Raw genomic sequence first — 16,065 nt, 5'->3', positions numbered from 1 at the left:
GGACGACGACGACTCTGACTACCCTGAAGAGATGGAGGATGAAGACGATGCCAGTTATTGCACTGAGAGCAGCTTCAGGAGCCACAGCACCTACAGCAGCACCCCAGGTAGAGAGTCAGTGGGATGAACTAAAACGAGTCGAGGGCACCCCACATTGTTCCCTCTAGGTTGCAAATACAGTCCGCACGCATTCTTCCTCCCATGCGTGTATTTAAGGGATGCCTGCAAACACTCGCAGGGAAAAAGGGGTATGCAAATTAACGACTGGCAACCCCACGGATGCAGGGAACATTAGAAGATGCTTGCAAACACATGCACTGAGAGGAGGGAGGGAGGGCAGTACATGCTTTAACAAGGGGATGCTTTGCAAATATGCATAGAGATTCTGGTGACTGCAGAAATGCATGATACACCAGGACATGTGGCAAACAATGTCAACAGTGTATCGAGCGTTCACTTAAAATTTAAAAACAAGGGAAACGAGATGCATGTCTTGCAAAGAGATCCTTTCAAATGTGTACAGGAAAGAATGGCTTGTGCTGGCAGATATAACTTGATGTTAAAAGGAAAGGAAGCACATGCAACTTGAAGTGGCTTAAAAAAAAAAAGAACTACCATAGTCACTGAAAATTTTCAGACTCTTGAAATCAGATATAACAATCCAGCATGTATTGGCTTTAAGGCAAAACTAGCTTTCCAAAGAGGGAAATGAGGTGCATTGTTCAAAATGGAGATTGCATTGTTATAGTTTGGGGAAAAGTGCATAGGGCCTCTTTGCAAGGGTGTAAACCTAATTTTAGTTAAACAGAAAGATTGAAAGGTGGAGGTTGAGTCAAAAGTATTGGTTTTAAATACTATGCTTAACTTGAGATATGGCAACTTTTAAAGCCTTGTTGGTGTTAAAACTCGTGAAACATCATTGTGTTGGTTGGTTTTGGTGGTTTTTTTTATTTTCTAGTGGCAATTTTAGGCTTAAAATTTTAAGGCCTGTACTTCTGTTTGTCCTTAATTAGTTCATTAACTATGTGGGTTTCCAGCTTCAAAATTTCTTCACCTAAATTTAAGAACTTTTGATTTATTTGAATTAATTCTGGAATGGAGCTCAACCATAGGATATGTTTTGATTTTTATTTTTTTAAATCTGAACGAGAAGAGTAGTTAAATTTATAGATAACCTAGGTGTGTTTCTGAGTTGGGCTACAGGGTAACAAACGCTGCTGTGATACAAGTATTTGACCAGTGTGGAAGTGGGGGAGGAACAGGTTGCTGGTATAAATACGTTGCATCTTAATTAAAAAAGGGGTGTAGTGTTGAGTAGTTAGCTGATGACTTTTTGAAAGGGGGAAGTACTGGCCACCAAATGTGTAATTTGTTTTTATTTTGGTGAGTTAATGGTATCAACTCATTAAGTGACTTCATAATAGTCCTTTAAAAACTCTGTATGTCTGTCTTTATTTTTCTTTAGATTTAAAGCCATATGCTCAGGAACATAAATGAATCAAAATGAGTACATACATTACTAATTATTTTAATTTAGAGATAATTTTTGTAAGATGTTAGTTTACCTGTTGCAGGATATCCTGCAATCAACTTGAAACATTTTAGTGTTAGAACTTTAAATATGAGGTCTGGCCTCCAAGAAGAAAGAACTAAAGTACTCTCTTGACCTTTAACTTTTTGTTTTCTGCTTAGTTCTGGTAACTTTAATTTTTATTACTTTTTTGGGGGGTGCTTTTGTCAGGGAAAGAATATTTTAGTTGGCTAGGTCACTAAAATTATTTTTTACATGAGCATTCAGATTTAAAATGGGTTCTTCAGAGTATGGGTGTATTCAGTTTTTTAAATGTACTGAAGTATTTTGGCAAATAACAAGATCTCTGTGCATTGTTGTGCAAGTGTAGACAGGTTTTATGTGGTAGTTAGATCTATCAGAAACCATTTTCATAATTTAGGTGTTCATTTCTCACTTGATCAGGGTAACTTCAATGAACTTTTTTAAAGATAAGTTAAAGTGTAAGCATTTTCATCCTTAGGTGCTTTTTAAATATATATATATATATATATATACACACACACACTGAGTGTGTGGTAGTTAAATCACGTGTTGTTGCTTTGGCAATTTACTGGCAGTTCTCATTAGTTCAGTAATTGCCTAAAGGTCTCCCTCCCTCCTTTCCTCTCCCACACATTCTGTTGCCTTTTTGGAAGGAAAGTAGGAGCTTTTTGTTCGATCAGAAACTGTGTCTGAACAAATACCTACGTTGTGAGCACTGCTACACGGTGGTGGCACTGATGAAAATCTTACTCTTATCATGCTCCAGGAAGAGACACTTGACATTAGAACAGCATTAATAGGAAAGGAGAAGATTCACCTAACCTCAGTATCTATTTGGCAGTGGCCTGTACAGAGAAGAGTTTTAATAACAGGGCAAGCATGTCTTCAGAGTTCCTTCATGGGCTCCTGTGCTCTTTGACTCTGGTGCATGCTGAGCCAGCACTGATCTTTAGCTGTGTTTAGATACGGGTCTTTTTCTTTCATGTATTTGTCTTCAAACCGGGCAAACGATAATGCAGAGTGACAAAGTTCCTGTGGTTAACTGGAGGGTTTGAAGGAGTGTCTCCTGCATTCCTTTAAACTGGCTCCTGACAGAATCCTGTGATGCCCGGTGGGTTTTTTCTACTAGAAAAGGTGATGAACGACCATTCTCTGCTTTCCTTTCCTCAATGAGGTGCAGCCTGAGTTACTGCCACTTCCAGGATGCAGTCTTAGGAGCTGAAGAGTTCATTTCTTGAGAGCAGGATATTGAAAAATTGCAATCCCAATGAAACTCCTGCCAAGCAAGATTTTACACATAAATCACATCCCGCTTCAATGGGTGACAGACTTCTTATAGTTTTTTCATACTTATATTGAACAATGAATTAAAAGATCACAGTGCAGTGTCTCTAGCCAAGGCTCAGTTTTTGTGCTGAGAAGTCTACAATATATATTGAACTTTGAATATAGGTGTACTTTTTTACTATATTGAAGTATATATGTTTTACTATATATTTAAGTATTTAAATAAGCAAAATCTTAGGAATGCTAAAATTACTTTGACATTAATGCTTAATGACACAGTAAAGCTTATTGTGTGACTGCATATGACATTTATCATTGATTTTTCTTCTGCTGGACAGACTGTTGGTAGAGGGGGAGTTTTTTGTGTCTGTAGTGAAATGTCCCTTTGTATGCCCAGAAAGCAGAGGTGCTTTGAGGCAAAGTATCCCATATATCTTGTACCACTAAACATTTTTGCTGCTACCTGTCCACCCTAAGTTCTACTTCAGGCTTGTCACAGTTGCATGACAGATACCAAATATTTTCTATTTTTCTGTTTTCCATCAAAAACTAAGAAAATTAGCTTGAGGAAGAACTAACATTTTGGGTGAGATTATAAATAATCAGCCTGTCTAACAAACAAATGCGTAACAGTTGAGTTGTCAGCCAGAAGATCTGTCTTGAAATAAAATTAAATAGAATTCTTAGGTGAATTTTGCTAGGCTGAGCATTTACAGTGATTGACCATCATTTCTGTTAACCACTTACTTCACCAGTATGCTTTTATCTTCAGAGTGAAATAATTTCACTGGAAATGAGGTGCTGGATTTTGTGTGTCTGTAGTAATTTTGTATCTTAATGGGTTTTTGTACTGTTGAAAAATTGCTTAAGTGGAGACGTTGAGATGGGACAGTAAGATACGTACCCTTTTTGTCTGTGTCGTGAGAAGATTTGCCAGCCTCCCAAACGTCATACCTAGGGTACCCTGTTCTCTAAATTAAATCTGGCAGGTTCTTTACCATTTAGTAATCTGCACTTCGATTTGTATGCTAGAGGAACTATCTCATCATGCCAGCCATGAAAAATACAAGACAAGTCTTAGCAGAGAAGTTATGTAGAAGACCAGAGGAGTAAATAGGTGGCTGATTCCGTTGTATTGACATGCAAATTTGCAGTTTATCTGAAGAGAGCATTTGTTGCCTCAGTCATCTCTCTTAAGAAGCTCTGTGCAGGTACTGCCTTACCGCTGTCAAATAAAGTTTGTTATAAACGGCAGAATAGTTTTATGTAACTGCAGGTGAGTTTGTTCTGCAAGCATTTGTTCTAGGTCTGCAGTAAAATCCCATAGTTTACCATTGTATTGCATAGAAGTGGTGTAAGGTCAATATGGATTTTAGTAGATTGAGGCCGGGTCTTAGGGCACACTAAATTCTGAAATGGTTACAGCTTAACCTGAGTGTGTCCCAACTAGAAATCATCTGTCAGTGTGTTCTTTAAAATTGTTACATTGGTGCTACTTTATTTATTTATTCAGGGGTTTTAGGCACAAAAAGGTTGTGACTCAGAAGAAAGTGTGAGGTGTCACTGCTACTTTTCTTGCATTAATTATCCTAATGTTAAAATTATGCCTTAGAGATGGTTTGTATTCCTGGCTCCTACTGAGGGTGTACTGATGGCCATAGTGTTGGGAAATTAAATTCTTAACATAAAATAAATAGAGAACCGTCATCTGATTTAGGAGCATTCTACTGGCAGACCTACAAACTGAAAAAATAAACAGGCAAAATTTTTAGAACAGCCTTAAAGACCTAGTTTTGTACAACACAAGGCAGTGGTCAAACTTAATTTAGGAGCACATGCTGAAAATTGTTGTGACACGAGCGCTCTCAGGAAGGTGCTTTCAGGATCCAGGCTAATTTTTTCATTTGTACTTCAACTTCCAAAGCTTTTGTGGTGCTTGGAATGTCCTAATTTTTAGTGTTGGTTTGTGGTTGGTTGTTGTGTTTTGTTTGTTTTTCTTTTTCCTGACAAGATACAGTACATTTGAGTTAGGTATGATTGCAGAGCAATATTCACATTGGGGCTGTGTTTACAAATAGTTAAAAATGCATCTCTTTCAGAAAATCTTTCTGGAAGAAATTGACTTGTAAATATTAGAAACATGTTTATTGTCATGTTTTCAAAGAGAAACAAGTTTTTTATGTAAGTCAGAGCCTTTCATTTTGGCCCATCCCAAGGAAAAGATTTAGATTTTTCTATTTTGGTTACTGTTTTTCATAATATATTCTTATTTTATGTTAAACTGATTCATTTTACTGCTTTTTGTTCTTTGGTGTAAGCCGAGCAAATGTTCTCCCAAGAGCCTGACTTTTAATTAAGGAACCAGTTTGGATACTGCTGTGACAAATGTAGCTGTATGCTACATGTCCAGTTTATGCCTTCTACGGTGAAGAAGAAAAAAAAAGAAGAAAAAAAACCCATGAAAAATGTTCTCTTATGCATTTTCATCAGCTATTTTCGGTTTTCTCAGTGATATCTAAGAAGAACTTGTGCGTTGCTGCATTCTCATTTGAAACATGCCTGTTGCAAAGTAGTAATAGGGGACAGCATAAGCCTGATTCTTTTATGTTTATTAAAACCAAACAAAATAGGACAGTCTTAGTGAGCTTAGGAGGGTAATTAAAAGCAAAAATTTCCAGGAAGAAGGAAAATGTAGAGAGCATCTTCTCTAAAGACTAATTGTGCTTCCAGGACATCATATAACTGCCAGTTGGTCTTATGTTGAGAAGTTTCTGTAGTGATTCATGATCTGGAAAACAAAACTTACTCAGTTCTGTTATACTAAAGATGGACTTCTATGTAAGAGTAGTGTAGTCTGACTTGACTTGTGGAACTTGGAGTTAAAAATTAAGACTTTCATTAATTTGAAAGTCTTTTCACTTGCTGGGATCAATTTTGTGGAGTGTGCCTGTGGGGGGAGTGTGTTTTATATTTTTCCCCCCTACTGTGACATTGCTGAAGTATCTGAAACTTCCTGGTCTGTCTTTTCTGTCCCTATTGAGTTTATCCTCTCTGTTGCAACTGTGAGCTCTAAGCTGGAGTCTTAGTCCCCAAGTGTTGAAAAATAATGGGGAAGGGAAGGTTTTTTGAGAAGAGAAATTACACCAGTTGTGAGCTTTCTAATCAAGAAATGCTGGAACCAGTGTTTATTTTTTAGATCATACCAGTGTAGCTACCACTTTCCCTATTTAAACAAGACAGTAGTTCTGGCAGAATGTTTGTTATGTAGGACCTCCATCCACCAGTCCATTACTTGTAATATGTTGAGCCATAAGGCTGTGTTTACTAGTACTGTCTTTCTGAAGTGCAGGGACATGAAACATAAGGGAGACAAGGCAAAACTGGATTTTTTGGTGATTTTTGTGAGGCTACACGTGTATGGCAATTAGAATACAGCTAAAGCACAAAGACCACAAATATTGTGTTTAGTCATAGTACAACCTTTCTGTGTTCTGGACACTAATGTAAATAGTTCATTCAAGTATTCTGTTTTAAGGCTGTATACTGTAAACTAGAATATGAGACGTTAAAGATGATTGAAATATTTTTAAGTTCCATATCCTCCTGTGGTCAAGTGTTTAAGAATAGATGTGACTTTCCCTTTTTCTTCTTTCAGTCTGTGAATGAAAATGGAGACATGCTTTTTTGGTCCTTTTAAACTCTGCTTAACTTCTAAATTTTAAAGGAGTCAGCCATTTAAAAAAATAAGTTTAATAGATGGAAATTTAAAAAAACAATAAAGCAAGGGTTGGGTGTTTAAATGCTTCAGTTAATTCTGGTTTTGGATGCTCAGCCTAGTTACTTCAGTAACTTCCTTTTATTTCAAATATCATTAGTGTGCTTTGCTTCAGTATTTGTAATATAAATTATTTTAATAGAATATAGGAAGTGTAGACTACAATTATCAATATCTATAATTAAGTGTGCCATGTTAATAGAATTGTTTACTCTTTAATCTTAATTACAGGCAGCTCTTCAACTAGAGAATTCAAAGTAGGGAGAGGCAACCATTGCAGACTGTTTCCTCACTTTTGGAGACAGCTAGTGAAGGAATGGAATTAAAATGTTTATGCTAGAAAGAAGTTTAATGCTGAGACACTCAAGATGGTCTGTATCCTGTAGCAGTCCAGTCGTGGCAACAGGAGGCTATTGGCAGATCAATTTATCCTTCCAAATAAAGCTTAGGAATTTGAATGGGTACAATTTCTTTCTGTAAGATTCTGCATCTTGGAATACTTTGTTTTTTAGCTCTGAAAACCAGTTTACATATAGTGCAGAACTGTTCAAAGCAGTTCAGTGTCAGAAAAGAGAAATTATTTGAGTTCTTGAGCTATGGTGTGTGCTTAACTGTTTGGACTGGGAGAGTTGGGTGGTACAATACTTGTGCTGCTTGGTGTGAGGCATCACACACAGTAATGGACAAATGAAATAGTAGACTTTATAAAATTTAAACTATTAGTTTTACAACTAGTTTTGGAATTTCTGTGCTTTATACCAAAGCAAACATAAAAATATGTAAATTATTTAAATAGAAGACAAAGAGTGGTATGAATAATAAAACCAGACAGTTACATTGTACTTCTTTATCATGGTATCGTGACATACTTTGTGTCCTAAAAACACATTTATTGTAGACTTCTAATTATACCTATATGCTTAGGTTTTAAGAGGAAGTGTTAGAGAACTTTAACTTCCTCAGAAAATACTAGAAATGCCTTGTCTCAAGATTCTTTTTTTGACTCTCCTAAGAGTTTGATGTAAGAAATAGACCGATGTTTCTCTTGTGAAAGAGTCAGCAACAAAGATGGTATATGGGGAGTTTGCTTTTTTAAAGAATAAAAACTACCTAAGACAAATCATAATTCTGTTCTCAAAGTAGAAAATATCAAGAAAGGAAATAAGGAGTTGACTTGGGATCTTTCAACAGTGTTCATTGGAGTTTATCTTTGTTTGAAATTACTTGTTGGGTTTTTCACTTCTGATTAATTTAGTTAAAGCAGGGTTATCATTCTTGCTGCTTCTTTTGAAGGGCTATTTTATGGCTTTACTGTGTGACAGGCACGTTTTTCTGCTACAATTGCAAACACTGAGAAGCTCTGACAGCTTTTTGTGGTATTTGGACTCTGTGAAGACCATTAGTGATGTCAGAATATCTGCTGCATTGTTGTTGTCTTGCATGCCTACCTACTAGGTAGGACTGGTCCTGCACCATCCTGCAGTATTGAAGGAAGCTTCAGGACCCTAAAGTAATTTAGTCTGTGAGTGTGCATGTGAGTGTGTGTTCCTTTGGCATCTTTTAAGTACACCACTTCTGGTTTATCCATATATGATTTTGGACCATCATGGTTAGACATCAGGAAGAAATTCTTCACCATGAGGATAGGAAGGCACTGAAATAAGTTGTCCAGGAACATTGTGGAGGCCCCCGTCCTGGAGGTGTTGAGGGCCAGGTTGGATGAGGCTTGTGCAGCCTGGTCTGGTAGGAGGTGTCCCTGCCCATAGCAGGGAGGTTGGGATCTAATGATCTTTAAGGTTTCTTCCTGCCTTAACCATTCTTTGATTCTGTGGTAGAAACGTTAGGTTTAATTTAGATATTTCTTGCTTTAAGAATGCCTGCTTTGTGCCTGGCTGTGAAACTCCTGTGTTTTTGTGTGCTTGCTATGATTAAACATTTTCCACCAATTTGTGCAGAAGCATATTGGAAGCCAGTCATACAAGCATTCTTTCATTTTCCACAGTCAGAACTCAGACTTAACTAAACTTGGAAATTTAATTTTGTACTCGGATGTTGTTGACCCATTACTTCTGTAATGGAAACATCTCTCACTTTTGGAGACAGCTAGTGAAGGAATGGAATTAAAATGTTTATGCTAGAAAGAAGTTTAATGCTGAGACACTCAAGATGGTCTGTATCCTGTAGCAGTCCAGTCGTGGCAACAGGAGGCTATTGGCAGATCAATTTATCCTTCCAAATAAAGCTTAGGAATTTGAATGGGTACAATTTCTTTCTGTAAGATTCTGCATCTTGGAATACTTTGTTTTTTAGCTCTGAAAACCAGTTTACATATAGTGCAGAACTGTTCAAAGCAGTTCAGTGTCAGAAAAGAGAAATTATTTGAGTTCTTGAGCTATGGTGTGTGCTTAACTGTTTGGACTGGGAGAGTTGGGTGGTACAATACTTGTGCTGCTTGGTGTGAGGCATCACACACAGTAATGGACAAATGAAATAGTAGACTTTATAAAATTTAAACTATTAGTTTTACAACTAGTTTTGGAATTTCTGTGCTTTATACCAAAGCAAACATAAAAATATGTAAATTATTTAAATAGAAGACAAAGAGTGGTATGAATAATAAAACCAGACAGTTACATTGTACTTCTTTATCATGGTATCGTGACATACTTTGTGTCCTAAAAACACATTTATTGTAGACTTCTAATTATACCTATATGCTTAGGTTTTAAGAGGAAGTGTTAGAGAACTTTAACTTCCTCAGAAAATACTAGAAATGCCTTGTCTCAAGATTCTTTTTTTGACTCTCCTAAGAGTTTGATGTAAGAAATAGACCGATGTTTCTCTTGTGAAAGAGTCAGCAACAAAGATGGTATATGGGGAGTTTGCTTTTTTAAAGAATAAAAACTACCTAAGACAAATCATAATTCTGTTCTCAAAGTAGAAAATATCAAGAAAGGAAATAAGGAGTTGACTTGGGATCTTTCAACAGTGTTCATTGGAGTTTATCTTTGTTTGAAATTACTTGTTGGGTTTTTCACTTCTGATTAATTTAGTTAAAGCAGGGTTATCATTCTTGCTGCTTCTTTTGAAGGGCTATTTTATGGCTTTACTGTGTGACAGGCACGTTTTTCTGCTACAATTGCAAACACTGAGAAGCTCTGACAGCTTTTTGTGGTATTTGGACTCTGTGAAGACCATTAGTGATGTCAGAATATCTGCTGCATTGTTGTTGTCTTGCATGCCTACCTACTAGGTAGGACTGGTCCTGCACCATCCTGCAGTATTGAAGGAAGCTTCAGGACCCTAAAGTAATTTAGTCTGTGAGTGTGCATGTGGGTGTGTGTTCCTTTGGCATCTTTTAAGTACACCACTTCTGGTTTATCCATATATGATTTTGGACCATCATGGTTAGACATCAGGAAGAAATTCTTCACCATGAGGATAGGAAGGCACTGAAATAAGTTGTCCAGGAACATTGTGGAGGCCCCCGTCCTGGAGGTGTTGAGGGCCAGGTTGGATGAGGCTTGTGCAGCCTGGTCTGGTAGGAGGTGTCCCTGCCCATAGCAGGGAGGTTGGGATCTAATGATCTTTAAGGTTTCTTCCTGCCTTAACCATTCTTTGATTCTGTGGTAGAAACGTTAGGTTTAATTTAGATATTTCTTGCTTTAAGAATGCCTGCTTTGTGCCTGGCTGTGAAACTCCTGTGTTTTTGTGTGCTTGCTATGATTAAACATTTTCCACCAATTTGTGCAGAAGCATATTGGAAGCCAGTCATACAAGCATTCTTTCATTTTCCACAGTCAGAACTCAGACTTAACTAAACTTGGAAATTTAATTTTGTACTCGGATGTTGTTGACCCATTACTTCTGTAATGGAAACATCTGGCAGTTCATCTTCTATATTGTTTCAGAGTGTCTAATTTGTTGCACAGGATTTTATTCTTCAAATTTGGAGAGGGAGAGAGCTTGTAAGTTTCTAAAGCAAAATTTTGGGTATCTTGTGTATTTCGTTTTCAGACTGTTAATTAAAATATAAAGTTATTAGGTGAATTATCACATTTATGAATGATGAAGATGTGAATCCTGAATCTGCAATGATTTAAAAAGTTTGACACAGTCACTGATGACAGATATTTAAACATGTTGACTTGTGAATGGCAATGTTCTTATTGTTTGCTTTTCATTTCAGGTAGGAGAAGACAAAGAGTGCATCGTCCTCGTTCTCCAATATTGGAAGAAAAAGATATCCCACCCTTGGAATTTCCTAAATCCTCAGAGGACTTAATGGTGCCTAGTGAGCATATAATGAATGTTATTGCCATCTATGAGGTACTAAGGAACTTTGGCACTGTTTTGCGCCTCTCTCCTTTTCGTTTTGAGGACTTCTGTGCTGCTCTGGTAAGTCAAGAGCAGTGCACACTTATGGCAGAGATGCATATAGTGCTTTTAAAAGCAGTTTTACGTGAAGAAGACACTTCAAATACTACCTTTGGACCTGCTGACCTCAAAGATAGCGTTAATTCCACTTTGTATTTCATAGATGGAATGACGTGGCCAGAGGTTCTGCGGGTATATTGTGAGAGTGACAAGGAATACCATCATGTTCTTCCTTACCAAGAGACAGAGGACTATCCTTATGGACCAGTAGAGAATAAAATCAAAGTTCTGCAGTTCTTAGTGGATCAGTTTCTTACAACAAACATTGCACGTGAAGAGTTGATGTCAGAAGGTGTTATTCAGTATGATGATCATTGTAGGGTTTGTCACAAACTTGGGGATTTGCTTTGCTGTGAAACTTGTTCAGCTGTGTACCACCTGGAGTGTGTGAAGCCACCTCTTGAAGAGGTACCAGAAGATGAGTGGCAGTGTGAGGTCTGCGTAGCACACAAGGTGCCTGGAGTAACTGACTGTGTTGCTGAAATCCAAAAAAATAAACCATACATTCGACATGAACCTATTGGATATGACAGGCATAGGCGAAAATACTGGTTCCTGAACAGAAGAATCATTATGTAAGTAAAGCAACCATTTGGTATTTTCTGAACAAGAATATTGTATTGAATGCGTTTTAGTATGTTCTATAAGTTGCTCTTGTCATCTTAAAATTGTTTTTTCAGATAAGAACATTGCTTGCTGTTTTCTTAGTAGATTTCTAAAGATTGTGTAATTAAGCTATCAGTTTTCTCCACAATAAGTGTTCTCATCATCTGTATATAAAAAAGGAGGGGGAAAAAAGGACCTCTGGCTTAATTTCATGTGCATAAAACACATGAATGTGAGGAAAAGAAAAGGAATATTAATGAGAACTCTTCAGTTTCTTTTAAAAGTTACTGAAAAGTAGTTGAACTCTGATCCCATGGTGTACAGGACACTAGTTTTGGTATACTGGTGTCTGCTTAGATAGTATTTGACAGTTGAATACTGGTACTGGGTCAGTGTTCTGCCTTTGAAGCAAAGACTTTGAGAGGCACTTGAAGGTGTTCACTGTAGGTATTAGCTGGAAATGCAGAAAGTGGTGGATGTGAAGGTTTCTGTAGGGGTAAACAAAGTCAAGATAGCAAGAAATGCTTGTCTTCATCTATTTCCTGTGTTTAACACAACACTAATGTCTCTCAAAACATGAATAATAGTCAGACCCTTGCTAGTGAGGGCATTGTGCCCTGTTATTTTGTTGTGGTTTTTTTCCCTGAAAAGTGGAATCTGAAATTATAAAAATATGTCTACATTTTTTACAGGAATATAGCTAGACTGGTTTTTCTTATAAAAGACTATTTTTACATAATTGTTCTCAAAGTGGAGGAGAAAATGTTTAAGTGGAATCAATGGTATTGTTAATTTAGGAAAAATAAAGAGGTTTTATTATTTCTTGAAATACAATTTTCCATCCAGTGTGTTTAAAAGGGATTGTGAGGACTGCAGATAGTGCTACATCTTGCAAACAAGATACTTCTAAGGTCTGGTTTTAGTCCTTTAAAATAGGTAGTGCCCTTTCTCTAATCTGTTGGTAGTTGATGCTGTCTTAGTTTTTGCTGCTCTTTGTTTCCTCTGTTCTTTTTTTCACACTTGTAAAAAATGCATATTTGATTATTTTTCGTTTCTCTGGGTTATAAATGCCATAGTAGCATCAAGTAATCTTTTAAAAGATGTAGGGAATCTTTTATACTCATTCTTCTTTTTTTATGCTATTTATCTTCTATCACGTGTTCTACAGCATGTGGTGCATCGTTCAGGTGGCAGCACCAAGCTACTGATACTGTTTTTTCCCATCACCTCACACATAATTTTCTACCTTCAGTTTCCAGAAAATTAGTTGAAAGTTTGATTTTTTTCATTAAAAGCCTGGCTTTGAATGACATGTAGCTGATATTATTTTTGCTCTAGTTACCTGTGCTTTTTCTTTTTTTAAATCCTTTCAAAGTCTTGAGGAAGAAGTTCTTCTAAAGATGAACTACTGTACTGGCAGAACAATTATATTTGTTTCCCATTATAGGTCTTGGAATGAACATAGAAACAGTGATTTTAAGATAAATAGGGAGGGTTTTTTTTCCCCCAGTAGGTAGGTCGATTGGTAATTAGTTTTTACTAAACTTGTTTTATGAAACTGTTGTTTTCACAATGAAGTGAATTATTTGTAGGTTCTGATATAGGCAGAACTTCAACATATTTTGAACTAAAACAAATTGGGCAGGTGCTTCTTGATCGTTTCTCCATAACACATTGGTGGTAATCTTAATTGCACTAGAAAAAAAAAACCCACTTCAAAAATTTAATGTGTTGAATATTTTTTTTTTTAATTATTTGCATTCCTGTTAGGACTTCAGTGGGTAAACTGTTTGTTTCAGATATCATAAGTAAAGTTTTATGCATGTAAGTTTTGTATCATAATTGGCATTTAGTTAAGGAGAAAATACACGAGTATTCCATTTCAAATCAAAATGGATGAAAACTGTAAAAAATACAGCAAAAGGAAAATATTGGATTTTCCATTTACTGATTTTTTTGTTGTTGTTGATGATTAAAATATTTAAAAACGTACAAAGAAAGGTATTTTTATGACAAGAAGAAATGCAGTTCATCCATTAATTGTTTCCTGACTTTCTTTTGTATTCTCATGTGGATCATCTAGGCTGAAAGATTCCCAGCTCATCCCTATCCTTCCTGGTGCCAGTAGATATCAGGCCTTGTGCTAGTGTCAGTTTTTCAAATCCTCCTGATGGAATCAGAAGAAAACACAGGTGTTCTGGTAGATCTGCAGTGGTAGTCGAGTGCAGTGTATCATGTACAGAATCAACCAATTCCACTAGATTTTTCACAGAGCTTTGCTATAATTAAATTTATGCATAATGTAACCCTTAAAACTTGATGCTAAAACCACTTTGTAGGGGAACAAAAGAATTTACTACATGACTACATTCCAGAGAAAGACAGGTTGAGTAATTCACATAGATATTAAACTCTGTACATTTTAATCTCTTTAGGTTCAGTAAGCATACTGTATTGCAAGCCATCCATTTTGCATACATATAGCTTGAACAAGATCAAACCACACCTGAGCTGAAGGATAACTGCCAAATGCTACAGTCTTAAATACAGTCAATTATATCATATCAACTTTATTAAAATGAAGAGTCTATTCACCAATGCCATTTGATCAAATATATCAGAGGAGGCAAAGAGATCTAAAATTATCTGAAAAAACACTAATCTTGCCCAGGAGGATGAGAGAACTGAACTTCTAAATTCTTGCAGGGCTTCCTTTTGTTTTTCAAAAGGTTTTTTAGAGCTTTTTACTTCTCCTTTCTCCTCTCACAAATACCATTAATCTATCATTCCACTGGTTTTCCCAGCTTGTAAAAGGTTTTGTAGATGTTGTTCGCTGATACTTTTGTTTCAATTCTCATCACTTGCTAAGGGTAGTAAGCCTGTTTAAGCACACCATTGTACTTTTGTTTCTCTTTTCCACCTCTTCTGTTTTGCAAAGATGGAAAAGTGGACACAGTGACTATCTCATACATACCCATGAGTAAATCTCAGGATAAAAAAAAATGGAGAGGCAGGCATCCTGAGGTTTTATTTCAAGCTGTTAGCAAATTTAGGATGATGTCTCTGGGTCAGTTGCATTTGTTTTGCTCTTGAAGGTCATTTCTGCAAGATAACAAGTCAGGAAATTTAGGACTTTGACTTGCCTTCTAGTGAACTGCTACAGTGTTTCAACCAAGTTATCATTCTAGAAATATTGAGGTGCTTTGGAGTTGTCAAATGTTTATGGAAGAAGAAAATGAAACATATTTTGTTAGCAGAAACAAGACAAAATTGTTGTTGCTGAGTTGCATGTATCTTCATGGTCAAACAGTTTCAGCTTTTTTTCTGCAAGATTTGTCATGCTGTTTGTGTTCTTATTGGGTCCTCCTATATTTCTCCTGTTAATTAAAAGGGTCTTCATTTTAATAGGTTATTTTAGACAATTTACTGAATTTCATCGATTTCTAATTGTATCAGTGTGGAATTCAGGAAGGGGTGTATCTACTTCACTCTTACTTGAAAGTTTCTAGCATCTTCTGCATTGTCATTTTTCTATTTCTTAAAACTTGCCTCTAAAGCCTGCCAGTGAATAGTTCCTGGCAGAGAAGGAGGCTGAAAGGGGTAGGAAATATTTGTGTGATTCTTTTCTCCCTTGCTTGGCCTCACTTTTAATGTATGTGACTCAGCTGAGTCCCTTGGAGACTAAGTAGACCTGTCCAGCACCAGGCTGGCACATCTGCCTTCCAGAGGAACGCACTGGGAATCAGTCCTTGTGTAGACTTGCATCTTTCAGTCGCCTTTTTATGATAACTTCTCTGAATTCTTCAAGGGGTAAAAGTAGTGTCCCTTTAGCTGATGCAAGAAGGCGTTCAGGAAAAGTTAGCTTAAATCTTTTCATTGTTAAATTAAATCTTAACTAACTTTGCCAAAATGGATCCCACAGAATGCTTTCTGCGGCAGTTTTTTGACTGTCAGTGAGCTGGTAATGAGCACTCCAAGGCTTCCATGAGTATACACCTGGATCTTGAAAAAAAGTCTCACCAAAGATGAGTTTCGTGCAAGCATCCGTAACAGCAAGCTTATACCATTTTCTTTTCTGTCTGTGCTTTTGTTAAGAGAAAACTCTTAATTCCTAAACTTCTGTTACTGAAATTGTCATCACCTTCAATTAAAGAGAAATTGTATGCTCAAAACATTACATAGATAAAATAAAATGGAAATAAAATACTATTTCTAGAATATTACCTGAGCAATTCTTTAATGGGTAGGTCTTAAATCACATGTGGAAAGATTAGCTCTAGGTTTCTTCTGCAGAATACTCCTGTGGTCTAGTGTCTTGATTCCTCACAGTGTGCCTCTGGGTTTTACTGGCATGTGATACAGCATCTCTTTATCGGTACTGGCAGATTTTCCTTGAGTTATGTAG

The 16,065-nt window shown here is 36.6% G+C and overlaps 1 protein-coding gene across 1 annotated transcript in view; it reads left to right on the top strand.

The window, feature by feature from the left end:
• The window catches only part of BPTF (bromodomain PHD finger transcription factor), a 51,453-nt gene continuing 35,388 nt past the window's right edge, over positions 1 to 16,065 (top strand). Inside the window, exons 1-2 of the mRNA XM_010002698.1 lie at positions 1 to 107; positions 10,807 to 11,629. Coding sequence (XP_010001000.1) covers positions 32 to 107; positions 10,807 to 11,629 — 899 coding nt within the window. The 5' untranslated portion in view covers positions 1 to 31. The remainder of the gene's footprint in view (positions 108 to 10,806; positions 11,630 to 16,065) is intronic.

The sequence above is a fragment of the Chaetura pelagica genome, unplaced genomic scaffold, assembly GCF_000747805.2.
Source record: "Chaetura pelagica isolate M959 unplaced genomic scaffold, ChaPel_1.0 scaffold47, whole genome shotgun sequence".
NCBI classification, from domain to species: Eukaryota; Metazoa; Chordata; class Aves; order Apodiformes; family Apodidae; genus Chaetura; species Chaetura pelagica.
This window is presented reverse-complemented; position numbering and strand designations above follow the sequence as displayed.